This window comes from Hipposideros armiger, unplaced genomic scaffold, assembly GCF_001890085.2.
Source record: "Hipposideros armiger isolate ML-2016 unplaced genomic scaffold, ASM189008v1 scaffold_190, whole genome shotgun sequence".
Lineage (NCBI taxonomy): Eukaryota > Metazoa > Chordata > Mammalia > Chiroptera > Hipposideridae > Hipposideros > Hipposideros armiger.
The window spans coordinates 241,026-262,281 of record NW_017731540.1 but is presented as its reverse complement, the minus strand read 5'-3'; the positions used below and the strand labels follow the sequence as shown (position 1 = coordinate 262,281).

Genomic DNA, 21,256 nt, shown 5'->3' with positions numbered 1-21,256 from the left:
GTTGGTTAGTAAAATTATGTAGGTTTCAAGTAGTGTACAGTTCTATAATACATCATCTATATATTGCATTGTGTGTTCACCACCCAGAGTCAGTTCTCTTTCCATCACCATATATTTGACCCCCTTTACTCTTTTCTGCTACCCACTTCCTCCCTTTACCCTCTGGTAACGATTAAACTGCTATCTGAGTCTGTGAGTTTTTGTTTTTTTGTTTGCCTTGTTCCTTTTTTGTTTTCAGTTTTATATCCCACATATGAGTGAAGTCATGGTTCTCAACTTTTTCTGTCTGACTTATTTCGCTTAGCATGATAATCTCAAGATCCACCTATGTTGTCACAAATGGCAGCATATCATCTTTTCTGATGGCTGAGTAATACTCCATTGTGTGTGTGTGGTGTGTGTGTGTGTGTGTGTGTATATATATATATGTATTCGACCACACACACACACACACACACACACACACACACACACACACATACACCACATCTTTATCCAATCATCTGTCGAATACATTTTGGTTGTTTCCATGCCTTGGCCACTTTGAATAATGCTGCAGTGAACATAGGGGTACATATATCTTTACAGATAAATGTTTTCAGATTTTTTTGGGTAGATGAGCAGAAGAGGGATTGCTGGATCGTATGGTAATTCTAGTCTTAATTTTTTTGAGGAACCTCCACACTGTTTTCCATGAAATAGCCTGTCTTTAAGCCCCATTGCCCCTACTCAGGACTTGTCTCTTATTGCAACATTAGAAATAAGAAAAAAAACATAGTTCAGATTTTAGAGGAGTAGATTAAAGTAGCATCAGTGAAACAGAGCCAGTTTTTGAAGAATTTTGCATTGCTCTGAACTAAATTATTTGTTTTGAAAAAATATAAGGGAATACCACAAAAGAACTAAATAAGAGTATTTTAATATGAATATAATGAGATAATCTATTTAACAGGAATTATGAATAGTATGAATGTAAAGGTATGATTAAAGGAGGTCTATAAAGTGGAAACTTGAAGAGCTTTAACAAACTGTTCATTTTTTGGTAGATGAATTCTTGTATTAAAAACCCCAAAATTCTTCTGTTGAAGTGTTCCATTGAGTATCTCTACAGAGAAGAAACTAAATTTACTTGCATTGATCCTATTGTGCTGCAGGTAAGAACTTCTTATTGAAGCAATAATCTGGAAGGAAATGTTTATGTTGTGTTGCTTGCCAACTCTTATAACTCGTTCCAGCTGATAAAATTTGACAGGAAAAGAAACTTGTTTGCTCTTGTTTCGCTATAAAAATTTATTATAAAAGACATTTTTTATGCATTACACTTTAGAAGCTTACCGAAACCTCTGTCACTCTTTGTAGTTTCAAAGTGTTAAAGGGAACACAGGACTTTTGGGGACTGTATGGAAGAAAAAGTGGAAATCCAGTTCCTGGTTTCCTTTCCCAGTTGGGTCATTGATTTACTTGAAGGATTTCTCTTAACTTACCAGGTTCCCAATGGCAATACCTCATTTCAATATAGTCTTTTCTATTCATACCCATGTTTCCAGAACACGAGTTAGTTTACACGCAATTGGTAAATGGGAGTAATGTCAGGTGGAAGTTGTGGTTTCCATGTGGTTTTTCTTAAGTAAGGGGGCCCAGAATAGCTGTAGTAGGATTATAACCCTCAGCTAGAAAGAAAAACAGCCTCAGATCAGTGGCTACGCAGGCACGGACCCTTTTGGTTCTATTTTAGGAAATTAAAAGTGAACTGCTCGAAGGGCCCTCTCCCCAGAGGTGCACCCCCAGCCTTGGACAGCTGTTAATGGTTCTGCTGCTCTGAGCTCCGTGTCCAGTTGTACCGTTGCAGAGTTTTTGTACATTTCAATTGAGGCAGCCTCCAGCTATGCTGAGCTGCCTGTCTGGGTTGTCTGGGCTCTTTCTCAAGGTACCAATTATTGTTTGTGTTAGTGCTCTGGATATGAAGGTTTAAAAAGTTTTCTGCCCCAACCCCTTTTCTCCCATACATGCTATTAATTTTAATTTGTGGTTCAAAACGGGAGGCTTTCAGGAATGTGTGTATTATATTATAGCAGAAACGCTTATATTCGGTTCCAGAAACATTTAGGAAAAGCATTACTTGAAAATTCATAGGCAATAGGCACACTTTTCTAAGAGCAGTGAGTGCAATTGCTTTTGTACTGAATTAAGATGCCAACGGGAACCTGAGTTGTGGTGAAAGGCGCCGGGGTTTATGAAACTGCTCTGTTGCTTAATGAACTCTGTTACCTGGGGCTGGTTCCTCTTTGAAATTCAGCTACATATCAGTAAAAGTGAGAGGTTTCAACTAGATTTATACCATCCCTTCTAGCTCTGATTTACTGTGATTTTTCAGTGGAAAACTGAAGTAAGGATTGGGGGGAAACACAATTATCGTTTGTCAAATCTGAGATCCTTGATGCTAGGTTTTCGTATCTCACCAAAGGTATCAGAAGACGACTTTATAGGATTAGATTACAACTGTGTTGATCGTAGGCTACATCTTGATTTCAGAGATGTTAAAATTGTAAAATTGTATATCTTGAAATTGATGAACTAGGTCATGGAATCCACAGATACTTATTTACAAAAAAATTGTACTTAAATTTATCCACTTTATTTTACTCCATTGTTGCAGTCAGGTTAACAGACTAAAATCTTTTCATATTAGAGAAGTATGCTCTGGGTAATATGTACTTAAGAAACGTGATTTAATTCATAAAGCTAGTGTCTTGTTCATCAGTGCTTTAAAACATAGTTTATTATATCTTTACTCCTATTAACACTTTTAATGTGAATTGGTAGACAATATCAGCTCAATTTTTCCTGACCTCCGCCTCTTTTTTCTTGGTCCACTCAATGTGGAATGACTGAATAATCCAAGAAGAAGCTAACAGGTAGATCAAAAATGGTGGATCAGAAACCAAGGGCAGGGAGCTGATAATTAGCCTGAAGTGTTACTGTCTTCACCAGGCCGGCCTTGCCAGTTCTGTTGGTCCTCCACTGCTCCGTTCCGTGCTCTTGGCCTACTCCTAATTCTCCTTCCGTGCAGAGCCTGGCCCAGGCCTCTTTCTTTAACATGGTGCTTCACATACAGTCGTGATAGGAGCTGGAATGGAGAGGAAATGTATTTGCCATTCCTGTACCAGATGCCAGAATCTTTATTCTAGTTATACTTTATTGGAATTGCACAAATAAAATCATTCTAAAAGCCCTTAAATTGCAATTTAGTAAGCAGAGTAGGAAATACACACATTTCAGGAAAGAAAAATTCGGTTTTTGTTAAGAATGGGAGAATGAAAATGTACAGTCTCTATCAGTGAAACCGAGAGAGGTGAGAAGAAGGATACCCCGTAACGGGGCAGGTTCATTGCAGGGAATGTGCTCGTCCGTGGCTGGTGGCCCTGATCGTGAGTACAGCCTTGCTCAGAAAACACTGGGGGCATATGGGGCAGAAGTGACAAACATGCTCACAAGTCCGGTTGTCTCCTGTCTGAGCTGAGAAATTTTATAAAATAATTATTGAATTGCATTGTTTGAAGTGTGGTTGTTATTTACAGTACTCATTGGCTTTGAAAATAAGCCTTTGTCATGAAATTGTATTAAGCATTGTGTTTTATTGTTTAACTGTAGCTGTTCTAGGTAGAATATGATCTGTTGGGAGATTGAAATTAGGAAGTAGCTGAACTAGCCTGTTAGTTATTTATGCAGATGCCCAAAAGAAGAGATACTCTGGTTTGCTTCAGAATGTAAAGGTGGAATCCTTAACTACGTCAAAAACACTTAGAAATTGCTTTCATTTTTTTTTTTAACCTCTGATAGCTAGCTAATTGGATTCTGGCTTTTATATTACAGATTATTAAGAATTAAAAACCTTCAAAGTAAAATTAGTGAGTTGGAGAATGGAGTTTCTCTTGAAACTCTTTCCAGCATAATCAACAGTTTGGAAAGATGAATAATATTCTTAATTGTGTTTGAATTAATTTACTTACAGACTTATTTATGGACAAAGAAAACTTAGCTGACATTGATATTAATAGGTAAAACTATCCTGATATTTTAATGTCTAGATCTTGAATTGAACCAGGTATAACATTTCTGATTTATTTTATTTAGGAAAGGGAATTCTTGAAGAATTATGTTCAGCGAATAGTGGATGTTCGACCCACACTGGTTCTAGTAGAGAAAACGGTATCTCGGATTGCCCAGGACATGTTATTGGAGCATGGCATTACTTTGGTCATTAATGTAAAATCAGTGAGTTTTCTTATATTTTATTTTTGTATCATTGAAAAAAAATCACATCTTTTAAGTTTATATGCATATGTGGTAGGTATGCAAGGATCATTGATGATTTATTGATGATTTATCTTTGCTGAAACATATATATTGAAAGTAGGACAGGAAGCATGGCATCTTTCTCACTCTTTAAAACTGGAGAATCTCAGGCTGGAAGAAACTGATTAATTATGTAACTCTCATTATAGGTGTCTGCAAGACCAAAGACGTCACAGACATTAGTTAATATGTATATTTGTTGATCCCTGATTTCGTACAGGGAATTGTACGAGCAGAAGATGCTCTTGCCTTTGAAAAGTTACTCTCTTCAGAGTAACTGAATTCCAATTTCAAGAAGTGCCTCCCCAATCCCTATAGTATCCTGGGCCAGTGCATGGAGCTTAAATGCCTTTTGATGACGTTATTAATGAGTGTGGTTTATTCTAGAGGCACATGTTGATTACTAAGCAACTATGTACGTGTGGGCTAATGTAGAATCAAAAAAAGGTCATGTAATTATTAAAATTAAGGAAATTAGTTTTAAAGGTTATTTTTAACTTTTCCTATTACCTTTCCAGATTAAATTTACTAAGGATTTTATTCTTCGCTAATTTCATAATATAATGTTTTTCTTTGTTCTAGCAAGTTTTGGAACGAATCAGTCGAATGACCCAAGGTGATTTAGTCATGTCGATGGACCAGCTGCTTACAAAACCCCACCTGGGCACCTGTCACAAATTTTATATGCAGATGTTTCAGTTGCCTAATGGTGAGTGATCTTTAGCGTTGATTCACGCTAGATTGGGGGCCTGAGGATATTGGTAACCTCATCAGCACTATGGTGTTTACTTAGCAGGAGATATCTACGTGTTAGCAGTGGTTACATGAGGATAGGCAACTGTGATCTTGTCTCTTACAGATGGTAAGATAGTGAATTAATTCTGTCTGGCCTCCTGTACTGGATGGCCACCTATTCTTAACTTTCTGTTTGTCTATTTGTAGAACAAACCAAAACACTGATGTTTTTCGAAGGCTGTCCCCAGCACCTGGGCTGCACGATCAAGCTTCGAGGAGGCTCTGATTATGAACTGGCTCGAGTTAAGGAGATCCTAATATTTATGATCTGTGTAGCTTATCATTCTCAACTCGAAATCTCATTCCTCATGGATGAATTTGCTATGCCTCCGACATTAACGCAAAACCCTTCCTTCCATTCTCTGATTGAGGGACATGAGGATGAAGAGGCGGCACAAGAGCCGTTCACTGGGAGTCCCCTCCCCCAGGAGCCTGGCTTCCCTCTGGAGTTGCTGCCCCCTGATGATGGCAGTTTGCTAGAATCAAGGCTTGTGTTTGACAAGGGTGACCAGGAAAATAAAGGTTTTGCGCAGGATGTCGCCTCTGTGAAGCATCAGGAGCTTGCCACCGCAGCTTGCCCCGTGGGTGTGCCCTGCGCTCTCTTTCCATCAGTCCCGGAATCACTGTTGCCGCTCCATGTGGATGACCAGCAGGATACCCTCTGCCTTGAGCCGCCAGAGACTTTGCAGCAAACAGATGAGCTACAGGACCCCAAAAGCCAGATGAAAACCTTTAGAGACCCTCTCCAGGATGACACTGGGCTCTATGTTACGGAGGAAGTGACCTCTTCTGAAGATCAACGAAAGACTTATTCTTTGGCCTTTAAGCAGGAATTAAAAGACGTCATCCTCTGTATCTCCCCAGTGATCACATTTCGGGAGCCCTTCCTTTTAACTGAAAAGGGGATGAAATGCTCCACCCGCGATTATTTTGCAGAGCAGGTTTACTGGTCTCCTCTCCTCAATAAAGAATTCAAAGAAATGGAGAGCCGGCGGAAGAAACAGCTGCTCAGGGATCTCTCTGGCCTGCAGGGCATGAATGGAAGTGTTCAGGCCAGGTCTATTCAGGTCTTGCCCTCCCATGAGCTCGTGAGCACTAGAATTGCCGAGCATCTGGGCGATAGCCAGAGCTTGGGGAGAATGCTGGCTGATTATCGGGCCAGAGGAGGAAGAATTCAAAAAAATTCAGACCCTTTTGCTCATTCGAAGGATGTATCAGGTTCTTCAAGTGGCAAATCAGGAAGCAAAACTGAGGGTGAGGAAGAGAAAGGCTTGATTCCAAGTGATGCGGTGTGGTCCACAAAGGTGAGTGAGCCCACTTTGGGTGCTTGTGTAAATTTAGAATGTGTCGACCACTCTGGCATTGGCAGAGAAAAAAAAATCAAATATGACAAAATTGCATGCAGATTTATGAAATATTTCTCCTATGCTTTTTTTGTGTCTTAGGTCTCTCTGCTTATGTGTTGCTTTAAAATGTGTGAAGTAGGAATATAATGTAACTGGGTTTTGAGAGTTTCAAGCTGAGCTCCCAGTAAACTAGGAAGAGCTCTGAGGGACGGGAATATGTGGAACTGCTTAAAACTTCTGGCAGGAGACTTGGGTGGGGTGTGGAGTGTCCTTGATTCTTTTAATGGTAGTAAGGGGGAGAGGGAGACATGGCAGCTTCTTATAGGAAATGGATGTGTTTTCAAAAAATGTTAGCTTTATTTAGTTTAACATAAAACACTTTGCATTATTATTTAACTATGACAGTGCCCTTTTTCTTTACTTTTTAAACAGAAATTGAGGACAGGTTAAGGAAGATTTATTCATGGACATATTATTGATCATGGTGGTAATAAAACTAATGAAAAAATCCATCTTTATTTTTTTAAAGATTTTTATTGGGGAATTGGGGGATGGGAACAGCGCTGGGGAATTGGGGGAAGGGGAACGGACAAGTTGCTGTCCTTTTGTTCTTCAGTCTAGTTGTGGAGGACATTGCTTCCCTGGCCCAAGTTGGCACCATCATTGCGCTCTTCACGGGCGAGGCAGATCAGTTGCCGGCTTCTGGACGGCTGCTCACTGCGGCTGCTGGCCGCTCACGCTGGCTGCTGGCTACACACGGTAGCCCATGGCAACCCACTGCCACAGGGGCTGCAGCCTATGCCTTCGCTGGCGACTCATGGCAACCCAGCTCCAGGTCGAGCTGTTGTTCAGCATCTTAGCTGTAGAGGGCAGTGTCACTGGTCCTCATATGTGGGATCCAAACTGGGGCCCTCTGGCGTCCCAAGCCAGCTCTTAACCAATGCGCCACTCGGCCGGTCCTGAAAAAAAAAAACATCTTTAGATGAGGAAATGCAGTTGTTTAATAAAACAAACGAAAAAATGTCCAGTTTCTCTGGTAGTTGGGAAAGTGCTAAATAATGATAGTATACCTTGTTTTATTTGTGAGACTGGCAAAAAGGAAAAGTGATAAGAGCCATGGTTAATGAAGTACGGGAAGATACCTATAATAAACTTTATATAAATTTATGTTTATATACATTTATGTAAATGTATAAAAAGTGACAGGGAAGTCTCTACTAGTTTACATGAGCTTGTCTGTACTTTTGATTTAGGATTCCTATTTTTTTTCAACCGATTCTTGCCGGAAGAAGGAAGCATTTTATATAAGGATGTTTACAATTGATAAGAATATATGTACAAGGATGTTTACTGAAGCATTATTTCTAAATGCTTGCTGTAAAATGGATGAGTTGGATCTTATTTAATGACCCAGATAGAGCCCATGATAAATTTTTAAGTTTTAAAAAAGCAAGTTGTGTTTTAATATGTGTAGCATTGTCCCATGTTTATAAAAACAATAAACTGTTTATACTTATGTGGATGTTCCTGTGTGTATGTGTGTGTGTGAGCTAGCAACAAGAATGCATGGTTTTTAACCAGACAGTCAAATCTGTCAGTTTGGGAGGTTGGGTGGCATCAAAGAAAGAGAGATGTTATGTACTTCATGAACTTTTTCATATACCTCTGTACTATGTGAATTTCAACAGAGAGCAGGTGTTAACCTTTGCAATGATCAAAAATAGGTATAAATTACAAATAAATAAATACCTTAGGATTTAGATCTCTGGGTATCCCAAATTGATGTTATACCCATCCATTAGCTCAGACTGTTTCAAATGAATTGTTTCACATTTAATTAACTATTCTAGAATAATTCAATGCAGTTTTGTAAAAATAAAGAGTATTTAAGAAAACAAGCTATGTGGACATTGTTTGTATTTTTAACTTTAATTTAAAATTTTTTGTATTGTTTTACCACAAAAATGAACTGCTCTTCTTTATATTTAGTTTCTTAGTTTTAAGTCTTCACCAGAACCCCTTCAGTGATGATAGGTGGCTTTAAAAACCGAGTAGGGGGCTGGCTGAGTGGCTTAGTTGGTTAAGAGCTCGCTCAAGAGTGCGAGCTCTGAGCAATAGGGTCGCCAGTTAGATTCCTGGCCCGAGCTGAGCTGCCGCTGAGCTGCCAAAGGGTTGCAGGATGGCTCAGCTACAAAAACAAAACAACAAAAAAACGAGTGGAATGTGTTGGATTTGAGAAGCGTGCAGAGGGCCTGGGGTGTGGAACAGCTTCCGCGGGCTCACCTGTTCCTTCTTTTCCAGGTGGACTGTCTGAACCCTGCCAACCACCAAAGACTGTGCGTGCTCTTCAGCAGCTCCTCTGCCCAGTCCAGTAACGCTCCCAGTGCCTGTGTCAGCCCTTGGTAGGATTCCTGTCCCCCTGCGCAATCGCATTTTGCTTAAGAACAGAATTCCAGCACCTTAAAAACACTCAGCCCTTAGGATCCATTTTTTGGTCCATGGCATGCAGCTGGTCATATATGAATTGATAGAACTTTTAAACTTGTGAATTAAATATGAATTTTCTGTTTGTTCATGGGTGGAACTAAATGAGATTACCTTAAGTAAGAGTGAAAAGGGTGCGAGGCTGGAAGAGAAATTTGTAATTATAAGAGCAAGAAAGTTGATATATAAAAGCTTGTTTTCAGCATTTTGATAATGTACAGTTTAGGTAGGTTTTCCTTTAGGCATCATTTTCATAAAAGCAGTCAGTCTTTTGCCTTAAGTTTTATTCTAAAACGTAATTCTAAGTATTGATAGAAACACATTCTATAATGTTATAAATTATTTGTTTCAAATGATAGTCACAAAAAGCTGGTTATTACGTAGTTTACCTTTAGTTTTAAAGGTACTATGGAACATAACTGCTTGTTTTTGGAGCACTGTTTCCATGACAGAATGTGTTTTATATTTTAATTTTGGGTACCAGAAAGACTTATTTCTACCAGTGAGATCAGGGATTCTTCTACTATCAGCATAGTTTTAGCAGGCTGACTTGGGTCTGGCAGAACCCATAGGAATTTTCTCTGGGAGTTTAAGGACTCCTTAGGTCAAGGCTCGAATAAGATGAAGGTTTCAGCCAGGGTATAGCCAAGCTCTCATGTTTGTGGGCATTGCCATGTTACATATAAAGCTAGGAATTGGCTCTCCCGGAAGTGGATGAGCTGCTGTTCACCATGCTCAGTAATGGTGTGGCCTAGAGAGCAGGAGACAGGATCCCCATATTATGGTGACAGGGCTTAAAGCTTTGTAAAGAAGCTGTTACTTCTCCTAACTCAGTTTTACTCCTTTAATATTATGGTTTATGATCCTGATTAAATAGTTTCATAAGATACTAATGGACTGGGAGTGGATAAGATGCTGTAGTGTGGCTAGTCCAAACCTGTTTTATCTGATAAGGTAAAACCTGTAACAACAAAAGAATATTACCTTCATTAATACTATGTTATAAGCACATCAACAGATAATTGGTTTGCAATCTCATGAAATGTCTTTACTGTGTAGTACTAATTATGATATGTCACTAAGAAATGATCTCTTCTTTTAGGATTGTAACAATGGAGTTTTATGGAAAGAACGATCTTACGTTAGGAATATTTTTAGAGAGATACTGTTTCAGGTAAGAACACATTTTCTTTTTATGTTCCACTTAATGCTTTTTCGATGCCTAAAACATAAGCATGAATTAGAGTATTGTTGCTTAGCCCTCACTTTCGTACCACATGTTAGTGTGCCGTGCAAAGGAATAATAGTCTGCTTCATATTCAACCTGGGATGTCTTACCCAGTTCATTCCTCAAATCTTTGCCCACCTAAGTATCCTGCCAACCCTAAAACTTTTTTTTTTTTTTTTTAGGATGTTTGTTTTTACATTGATTCAAATGAGAAACAACAGAAGCATAGGGTCTCAGTTTAAGTTTTCAGGCTATCACTTGCCACTTACATTTCGAAGAGCAAGTAACTTGATCTTTACCATCCCCCTTTACAGGGAATTACAAGCCCCAGAAATGCCAGGAGCTTTAATAGGTAAAATGAGATGATGTTTTAAAAATGCTCAGCAAATAGAAGGCACTTAACAAGTGGGAGCTGGCACCGTACTGTAGTTGAAGACAGGATGCTCATCGGTACTTTTCCGTGGTACCCTGAATAGACTCCATCCATCATCCTTACTCGAGAGGGGCTGCTGCACTTCCTTGGCAGGGGCTCTGATTAGCCAGTATTCGTTATACATCACTCCTAGTTTTGTGGTTAATGTGGGGACTTTCTTCTTGTCAAAGGCCTTCTTATCAGTGTCCTAGCATGTTCTGTGACACCCCCATGGTGCATCATGTTCGGCGCTTTGTCCACGGCCAAGGCTGTGTGCAGATAATCCTGAAGGAGTTGGATTCTCCAGTACCTGGATATCAACATACAATTCTCACCTATTCCTGGTGCAGGATCTGCAAACAGGTAAACGTTCCCTGTGGCTATAGTATTTGTCATTGGGCTCTTATTTATTTATCAAAACCTTCTAGTGTTTTATGTTTCATAAAATGTTTATTTCTTGAAGATTCTATTTTCGGATTTGTCAGGTACCTTGTCCAGTCCTGACAGTTCTCAGTTATGTTTGTGTATTCGTTCAGCAAACACTTACTTAGCACCATCTATGTGCCGGGTATTGTGCTAGGCCCTAGGAATGAGAAAAGAACAGGATATGGCTCCTATACTCTAGGGGACAGACAGACTTATAACACAGTAATTACAGTATGCTAGGATGTTTGCATAAGTTTGAGCCCATATCTACATTGCTATCTTAGGTATAGATGAGGCCATGTTTAAATTGATCTCTACTGGTGTTTCATGTACATTCTTGAGAAAAGAACATGTGTTTTACTTCTTCTGTGTGCTTTTCTTTTGTAACTCCAGAGGAAGTATTTGGTGCTAGTACTATGTTTTTAATATATATTTTTATCCAAATTGTTTGCAGTGAGCGTGTGCCAAATTTAACTTTATTGGCATCTTTATTGGCTTATTTTGGAGTGTGCTTTTGAAAGGCATATATGGGAATTACAGGTACAATTATAGTGTGACCTATATCAATATCAGTGGTTGAGGAGGGCAAAATCAAAGTTAGCTCTTTCTGCAGTAGCAAACGTACAGCTGTGAAATCATTTCTTCCAATTATCAGTCTTTTTATACTTGTTCTTATTGTCTATTATCTAAAGATATCAGAATCTTTAGATTCTGTTAGACAGCTGGTAATATTTTCTTGTAGAATATGTGAACTTTTGTAGATTGACCATTGAACTAAATGAATACTTAAATTTGATCTTTATATCTTGCATACTTTGGTGTATGCACTTTATTTTAAAACAAAAGTTTCCGCCTTTGGGATTATATTAGAAAGGAAAAGGTAAACAGTGTTTGTTATACCAAAAAGTAATACTTCTATGTGTCAAAAAAAGTTATATAATGTTAATATATTTAATAGGAAAATTCTGTAAGCCACAATAATAGAAAAATGGGCAAAAAGCACAACACAGCAATTTAATACAGATGGTCATTAGATTTGTGCAAATTAATTTTACTTATTAGTAGTCAAAGAAGTATAAATAAAACACCAGTGAAGTGCATTTTTTTCTTTAAAATCTTTTATCTTTTACTCCTTGAAATCACATTTCAAAGATTTATAATTCCTGAGATTGGTAAGAAAGTGGAGGAATTGTTATTCTGATACTGTTGGAGATGGTGTAAACCAGTACACCTGTTTTGGATGACAATGTGGCAAAAAGTGTCAAAGACCATATACAGGTTCATGCCCTTTGACATACCAGTTTCCACTTTTATTTTTTCCAAGGAAATAATTATGGTTATTTGTAAGTATTTATATACAAGGAAGTTCATCAGAGCATCATCAAAATAAAGAAAAACTTGTAATGACTTAAATGTACATCATTAGGGGTTGGTTAAATATCGCCACATAATGGAATACTCTGCAGCCATTAAAAATCAAGTGGTACAAGAGTATTTTATGTGGGAATATATTTATGATCTATTGCTAGTAAAAAATAATAAAAGCTTATGAAACTAATTACAGGAAAGAGTTTTCATATACAAATATACTTTCTACCCATAAAGAAAGAAAATCAGTATCTAGCATATTGATGTTGGTGGTGGGATTACTGGTGATATTGTTCTTCCTAGCCATCCCTAACTCCATCCACTTTTAAACCTTTCTTTTTCCAGTTTTCTGCCATCAGAATGTATTAGATTTGTATTAGAAAAGAAAATACGTTATTATTTTTTTTAAAGAGATTGTCAATATGTGATTAGATAAACGATTTATGCTGAATTTCAGGTAACACCAGTTGTTGCTCTTTCCAATGAGTCCTGGTCCATGTCATTTGCAAAATACCTTGAACTTAGGTTTTATGGGCACCAGTACACTCGGAGAGCCAATGCCGAGCCGTGTGGTCACTCCATCCACCATGATTACCACCAGTATTTCTCCTATAACCAGATGGTGGCCTCTTTCAGGTAAGAAGTCAGAGCATGTGTACAGAATCACATACTCCCTGGAAGGCTTTGGACATTTCTACTCTTACTAGATTGAATTAATTCGTGGTGTGTGTTGTTCCCCAGACCCACCTTTGCAAATGCAAAGGGCCATATTTTTGTGTTAAGAGCTTTCAGTGTTATTTTACTCAATCCTTCCCCTATGAAATACTAGATATTATTATCACCCTCGCTAGAGAGCCTATAGATGGCGGATAGAGCTAGCAAGCGATGGAGTCATAATATGAACTAGCAGACCTGCTACTGTAGGTGTTATTCTTAGCCATTGTTTCTGTTTTTGCATCTGAGAGTTTGTCAGAATTTTTTCTAAGACATTAACTAGCATAAGCATAATCGGATATTCTGGATAGAGCTAAAATCGCTAGTTCAGAGAAGGGTAGTTACACTGTGGTATTAAAAGATTTGAGAAAGCCTTCAGGCTCTGCCTTCAGAATATATCCAGGATCCGAACACTTCTCACCACCTCCACCACAACCACTCTGGACTGGGCTGTGACCTTTCATTAGATTATTGCAGTAGCCTTGGCCAGTTTCCCTTTGGCCTTGGCCCCTGTAGCCTGTTCTCAAGACAGCAGTCAGAATGATTTCATTCAATGAGAATCAGGCCAGGCCACACCTTCTAAGGGTGTTTCACCCAGCGTTCATTTATGGGCCTGTGAGCTCCTACATGCGGTGACTGCCCAGTGCCTCTCTGTTCTTACCTCCTACTACTCTCTCCTCGCTCACCGTGCTGCCGCCTCCCTGGTGTCCTGGGGGGGCCTCCGTTATGTCAGGTCGGCTCCTACCCGGGAGCCGTGCACGTGCGTTTCCCCCTCTGAACCGCCGTTCCCCAGACATCTGCCTGCTTTCCTTACTTCCTGTCTTTGTTCAGTTTCACCTGCCTTGACTCCCTAGCACCTCTAGCGTTCCCTGCTCCCCACCAGCTTTCTTTTTCTCCTTAGCACTTACCATATGATATAATACATATTTTAAGCATATATTTATCTTGTTTGCTACCCAGCTTTCAGGATTATTCCTGAATCCTGAGGGCAGGAATTTGGCACTTGCTTAGTGCTGTATCCTCAGCACCTAAAACAGCAACTTGACACCTAATAGGCCCTCAGGAAATATTTGTAAAAATTGGACCCTATGTCCTTTTTGGAGTAAGAGCTTTTAAGCATGACCCTAGGGCACAGGTGGGGCAGAGCATTTGCTAGATGATTTACACCTTCAGAAAGAGAGTCTCCTGCAGAATTCTCTAACTGGAGGCCTGAGTGCCTCTCCTCAGTTGTAGCCCAGTCATTTTTGTTTTTAAAACACAGAAGGGATAAATGATGACATCATGGTGCAGTGAAAAAACAAACAAAATCCTTCCAAAATTGGGCAGAATATTTATAATGGTGGAAAGTTGTCTTCAGTATTTCTATGATTATTTTAAAACGCCATTTTATGGAAACTTTATTATTTCTTATGCCTTGTAGGATTTAGTTGACTATCATGACTTACCTGTACTCAAAATATTAAAATATTTCTCACTCTTCTATTACTTGTGTTTTCTTCTCTCAGTTACTCTCCCATTCGTCTCCTTGAAGTATGTGTTCCCCTCCCCAAAGTATTCATTAAGCGTCAGGTCCCATTAAAAGTGTCCCTTCTTCAGGATCTGAAGGACTTCTTTCAAAAGTAAGTTTTAGTTTCTTTCATCGTCCTTTTTGTTCAGTACTGCCTGTAGTCTGTAGCTGTGTTAAATATCAGGTTTGTTCATGTAGCTTTCTTTGAAAATGTATGTAACTGCATTTTCTAATTATACGTTGTATATGCATGATGTAAAAAAATAAAAATGTAGACAATACATAAAAGTATCAAAAAAGAAGACAAGCCCTGCCAGACTTAACAGCTGTTAACATCCTTTCAGGTCTTTTTTGTTCTGCAAACTGATACATGATTCTTAATTATAGAAAACATAGTTAAAGTTTTGTGTGTGATATCTTTCTTTCTATTTATGTGACATTAGAAAATTTGATTCTACTTTTCTAAAGTGTTTAATCTTTATATTGTTCAGAGTTTCACAGGTTTATCTTGCTATCGATGAAAGACTTGCATCTTTGAAAACTGATACGTTTAGCAAAACAAGAGAGGAAAAAATGGAAGATATCTTTGCACAAAAAGAGGTAATTTATTCCTTTGACAGAAACCGAAAAGTTAACTATTAACTCATTGGAAGTGTCTTTTGAGGTGTGCCTCAGGTGGCTGGAATTGTTTCTGTTTCTTGTAGATGGAAGAAGGGGAGTTCAAGAACTGGATTGAGAAGATGCAAGCAAGGCTTATGTCTTCCTCTGTAGACACCCCTCAGCAACTGCAGTCAGTCTTCGAGTCACTCATTGCCAAGAAGCAGAGCCTCTGTGAAGTGCTACAAGCCTGGAATAACAGGTATGACTTTGCAGCCTGGTGTTTGTTTAGCATTATTGCCAAATTTGCTCCGCCATGATGCAAAGACATTTAAATGTCTTTATTAACTGTGGACGTTTCATTTTACTCTCAAGTTGTAGAAGATTTTATTTTCTGTCAACACTACCACCCCCCACATGTTTTCATCTTTTATAATATACATGCTAATCTGTAGGTAATTTATGAAAATAAAAAACAGAGATGAGAGTAGAAGTCTTTAATGCTGTTTCAAATACTTATAGTGTGTGTGCTCATTGAATCTAAAATGTGAGTATATGAATTATTGTGTGTCTTATACCTTTATTTAAATATTTATTTTGGGAAATATTTCCCTTTAATACTTACTTAAATGTTCAGTTAGATTATTATAGCATTTATTAATTGAGCACTTGGATTATGCTAGTCACTAAGTAAGGCACTAGACGAACGTCTACACTTTTATAAAATTAAATTCATTGGTGTAACATTGATTAATAATAATATGACATAAGTTTCAGATGTACAGTTCTGTAATACATCATCAGTATATTGCATTGTGTGCTCACCACCCAAAGCCTAGTCTCCTTCTGTCACCATATGTGTTTGATCCCCCATTTCCCTCTTCGTGCCCCCCTTCCCCTCTGGTAACCACCATACTGTTATCTGTGTCTGCATTTGTTTTGTTTGTTCGTTTGTTGCTTTCTGTTTTATATCCCACATATGAGTGAGATCATATGGTTCTTGTCCTTTTCCATCCGACTTATTTCACTTAGCACAACACTTTCAAGATCCATCCATGTTGTCGCAAATGTCAATATTTCATTCTTTTTTATGGCTGAGTAGTATTCCATTGCATATATGTACCACATCTTTATCCAGTCATCCATTGAAGGACATGCTGGTTGTTTCCATGTCTTGGCTACTGTGAATAATGCTGCAGTGAACATGGAGGTACATGTGTCTTTCCTGAATAAATGTTTTCAAATCTGTTGGGTATTTACCCAGAAGAGGAATTGCTGGGCTGTATGCTAGCTCTGTTCTTAATTTCTTGAGGAACCTCCATACTGTTTTCCATAGTGGCTGCACCAGTTTGCATTCCCACCAGCAGTGTAGGAGGGCTCCTTTTCTCCACAGCCTCTCCAACACTTACTATTTCTTGTCTTATTGATAATTGTCGTTCTAAGAAGTGTGAGGTGGTTAACATTCACTCTGTTATTTGGTCTTAAGAGCCCTACAGTGTGTGTACTGTTCTCATTTTATAGAGGAGCAAACTATGGCCCTAAGAGACTTCAGAGATGTGCCCAAATTACATAGCTGTTAGTTGTCAGAGCTGGGCGTTGAGCCTAGGTGTGTTGGTCCCTAAACCCTTTGTTTTTTAAATTCTGTTATGCTGTCTCTTATAATTACTTGTTATTCCTTTGTAAGTATAGTCATATCAGTAACAGCTCTTGATTAGTTGGTTAGAAATAAGACAAAAACTTAGTCTTCTCATGTGCAACTTTAAAGTCTATTGCAATCAAAATGTTAGAAAAATCTAACTATCGTAGCTTCAAAGCTGTAAGGGGAAAATTTATAAATGTTATTTAGGGCATTAGAAACAAAACCATATTCTTTTTTTTTGTTTTCTTTTTTTCTGTTTAACTATAGGTTGCAGGACCTTTTCCAGCAAGAAAAGGGTAGAAAGCGGCCTTCAGTTCCTCCAAGTCCTGGAAGACTGAGACAAGGGGAAGAAAGCAAGGTAATAAAATGTAGTTTCATCTTCAGGCCTTTATTGATATAAATATTATAATTAATTTCATTTATGACATTTAGAAATGGTAGTTTAATACATACTTTATTAATAATATTAAATAGGGTTTTTCATTTTAAAGTTGAGAGGTTTCAAGGAGAATTAATGTTTTTTCTTAGCCTGAAGTAAAATAACTTCTAATTCATTTGTTGGAAACATTTATCAAAAGTTACTATCTACTGGCATCCCTGGGGATAGCATCATGGCGGCAGTAGGTGCTACAGAGAACAAGTTGTGGGTGCTCTGAGTGAGTGTATAACACAGTCCTATTTTATTTAACTGTGCGCTTTTGGGTATTCTTTATCTCTGTGCTTAAGTGAGAAGCTTTTCTTAAGGAGTCTGCGCTGGATTAGTTCTACACATTGATTTATTTAGCCATTCCTAACTGTTAGTTTTCTCTTGCTGCATAACTAATTACCACAGACTTGGTGGCCTAAAACACAAAGGTATTATCTCGCAATGGGTCGGGGTCTGGCACGTGTGGCTGGGTTCTCTGCTTAGTCTCCTAGCTGCGATGAAGGTTTCTGCCAGGGCTGTTTTCTTATCTAGGTTCAGGGTCCTCTACCAAGCTCATCTAGGTAGCTGGCAGAATTCAGTTCCTGGTGGTTATAGGACTGCAGACTCTCCTTTTTTTGTTTGTAGTCAACCGAAATTATTCTCAACTCCTAGAGGCTGCCTGCTTTCCTTGCGTGTGGCCCCTTCCATTTTAAAAGCCTACAAACAGTGTATCAAATCCCCTTACACTTCAGATCTCTGAATTCTGTGTCTGACCTCTAAACATAGATTTAAAGAGCTTGTGACCAGGCCAGGCCTACCTGGATAATCCTCCCTACTTTAAGGTTAACTGATTTGGGACCTTAAACACATCTCTTTTTGTACAAGGTATAATACTATAGAGGAATATTTTCATGGAATGATGGCTCCAAGTGCCTTGAATCTTTGTGTTACTTAGTAATATATAAATGAATTCTTCCTTTTTGTCTCATAAATAACTGTGTAAGAATCACTTTTTCTAAAAGCTTAGGTGATAGGAAGAAAAGGATGAAGATGATTTATATAGTACTATTTGCTAAGTAGTCTAGGGCTACTGTTAATGGCCAGCACAGATTGCTGGTGGCTTTCCTATTTGCCCACTGAAGAAACTGCAAAGCTAGTAGTGTAAGACCTTTAATTACAATATGTAGACACAGAATTGAAAATACAAAATCGTTCAACAGATGATTATCTTTTTTGAAAGATTGAAAGTTGATTTAAAAATCTGTAGCACTGCCTTTATATTCATTCATTTGATAAGTAGTTCTTGAGTGCTTTTGGGCACCGTCCTAGGTAGGCACTGTTCTAGGTATAAGGCATACATTTGTGAGCAAAGGCCAAAGTCACTGTCCCCATTGAACATTTGCCTAATGAGGAGGAGATTGAAAATAAACAGATGAACCAATAAACATTTTAAAAAACCAATGAAAAAAATGCTATGAAGAGAAAAATAAGGGAGATGGAGAGTATTACCGAGGGAGTGGGTGGTGATGGGTTATTTTATATATTGTGGCCAGGAAGGTGTCTCTCTTATATGGTAAGTAAATCTAAGAATGTTCTAAGCAGCAATCTAAGAAATTACTTTGTAATCAAATTGTACACAGAGCTTATAGTCATTCTAAATATATCTTATTTATGGTTAATGGGACTTGAGAAAGTCTAGTGGATAATGAAAGATTTCTAGACTTAATGGATAATCATAAGTAGTTCCTAATTGCTTTAATACTAAGAATTGAGCTACTGTTTAGAGCAATATTCTCAGAGTGTGGTTCAAGGACCCCTGGGGGTCCAAGACCCTTTCAAGGGCTTTATGAGATTCCCCCTTTTCAATTATATATCAATGCGAGGCTGAATTTTTTTTTAATACTTTAGTCATAATAATGTAGCTCAACAGATTAAATGCAGAAGCCAGAGGAGAATCTCATCTATTAAGAATGTCATCTATTAAGCTAGACATTAAGGTTTTATAAAAGTGTAAAACAATGCCACTCCTTTAACATTTTTTTTGAAAATAGCAATTTTTTAAATTAAAAGATACATTATTTATGTTAATATGTGATGGGTTTATTGTTATTTTTAAATGAATTAATAAATGCATACTCTAAATTTTTCTCAGTTTTAATTTCTAATAAGGTAAAAATTGGAAGATACAATCCATATAAAAGCTGAGTGTCTTAATAATTCTTAAGAGGTTGTAGGGATCCTGAGACCAAAAAGCTGAAGATTGACTTGGTTGGTTAAACTTTTTAATGTGATTTTTTTTTTGTTTGTTTGTTTTGGTAACATTTTAAGATTTTATTGGGGAATTGGGAAAGAGGAACAGCCAAGTTGTTGTCCTTCAATCTTAGTCATGGAGGGCGCAGCTAGCTCAGCTCCAAGTCCAGTTGCCATTTGGCCGCCTATCGGCAGCTCAGGGCAGCTCAGCTCAAGGTGCTATGTTCAATCTTAGTCGCAGGTAGACGTAGCCCACCATCCTATGCGGTAGTCGAACTGACAACCTTGTTGTTAGGAGCACATGCTCTCATCAGCTGAGCCATCCTGCCACCTGTTGGCAGCTCAGCTTGAGCGCAGCTCACTGGCCCATGTGGGAATCGAACTGGCGACCCTGTTGCTCAGATCTCAGCTCTTAACCAACTGAACCACTCAGCTGGCCCCTTAATGTGATTTTAATCACTTGAAGAACAAAGTATTTTCTTCTCTACAGATAAGTGCAGTGGATGCACCTCCAAGGAATATTTCTCCAGGACTTCAAAATGGAGAAAAAGGTTGGTCCTTGCATCCAATGATCACACACCTGCCATTGAACTTAAAGAAATTTCTTAGTCTAGTAATTGTTTTTGACTGCTAATTTTGAGAATTTTTTTCTGATGTAATTGTTCATAGACTTCTTTTGTTCCTTCCTGTAGAGCATTTGTAGTACTATCAGTTTAAGATTATCATAAAGTATATTGCCAGAAGAGAAATTAGGATACTGAAGCATCCTGTATAATAAATAGAGGAGGCTGCTGCTGGGGGAAGAACAAACAGAAAAAAGGAGACTGAATTTTTATTCGCTTGTTCCAAAGTCATCTCCCAGGTTTCATTGCAAAAATCTTACAAAGTTTAATATTTTTATGTCACTGAAATCTCCTTTAGTTGTTTTTCCCAGTATTTCATTGAATAACTTGGTGGCATCCTAGAAAGTTTATCGGAAAACTTACTTAGACTATCTTTGTAGAACAGAAGCTCAACTCAGAGTTCATGGCATTTTTCTATTATAATTAAATGGATTTTTAGCCTGAGAAAAAGCATGTGATTTCTTTTCAATAGTGTCATCGTTGCATTCTCTATTACATTGAATGATCTAATATTAGGTAGGCATTCTGGTCTAGTGCAAAGGATACTGGATAGGAGTCAGCCTTGGTTGCCAGTCTGATTATAGCCAAATCATACAGCCTGTCTGGATTTTTCTATCCATTTGTAAAATAGGCACCAAAATGGCCTCAATAATTTTTAGAACGCCTACATTCTTTGGTTTATGAAGTAAAATATGAGTTGGCATTTTAAAAACATTACTATCAGGTAGAAATGGACTGAATGTTTTTAAATGACTCATCCAAGTTTGTGTTTCTCTTTAGAGGACCGCTTCTTAACAGCCTTGTCCAGTCAGAGCTCCACCAGCTCTGCCCACCTCCAGCTGCCTTCTCCACCTGAGGTCATGCCTGAGCAGCTGGGGGGAGGGCCCTCTGAACTAGACACAGCCGGCATTTCCGAAGGTGCAGTTCGTCGCTTTTACTGTCTGTCCTTCATCCAAAAGAGAAAAGCTCTCTGAATGCTTTGACACAATGTTTTCTTATCCCTTGGAATTTTAAAATTTTATACATATTGAAAGTGCTCTTTTAGGTATATGTTCTTATCATATCACTTGTCCAGTTGCACTATTTGACAGGTAAATGTCTCAGT

The 21,256-nt window shown here is 38.2% G+C and overlaps 1 protein-coding gene across 1 annotated transcript in view; it reads left to right on the top strand.

Moving 5' to 3' along the window:
* Nucleotides 1-21,256, top strand: part of PIKFYVE (phosphoinositide kinase, FYVE-type zinc finger containing) — a 69,521-nt gene that overhangs the window by 32,448 nt on the left and 15,817 nt on the right. Inside the window, exons 16-29 of the mRNA XM_019652909.1 lie at nt 1,047-1,154; nt 4,135-4,275; nt 4,939-5,065; nt 5,299-6,455; nt 8,799-8,899; nt 10,084-10,155; nt 10,813-10,984; nt 12,873-13,051; nt 14,635-14,748; nt 15,128-15,236; nt 15,341-15,495; nt 17,140-17,230; nt 20,019-20,079; nt 20,932-21,069. Of these exons, the coding sequence (XP_019508454.1) occupies nt 1,047-1,154; nt 4,135-4,275; nt 4,939-5,065; nt 5,299-6,455; nt 8,799-8,899; nt 10,084-10,155; nt 10,813-10,984; nt 12,873-13,051; nt 14,635-14,748; nt 15,128-15,236; nt 15,341-15,495; nt 17,140-17,230; nt 20,019-20,079; nt 20,932-21,069 (2,725 nt within the window). The remainder of the gene's footprint in view (nt 1-1,046; nt 1,155-4,134; nt 4,276-4,938; nt 5,066-5,298; nt 6,456-8,798; nt 8,900-10,083; nt 10,156-10,812; nt 10,985-12,872; nt 13,052-14,634; nt 14,749-15,127; nt 15,237-15,340; nt 15,496-17,139; nt 17,231-20,018; nt 20,080-20,931; nt 21,070-21,256) is intronic.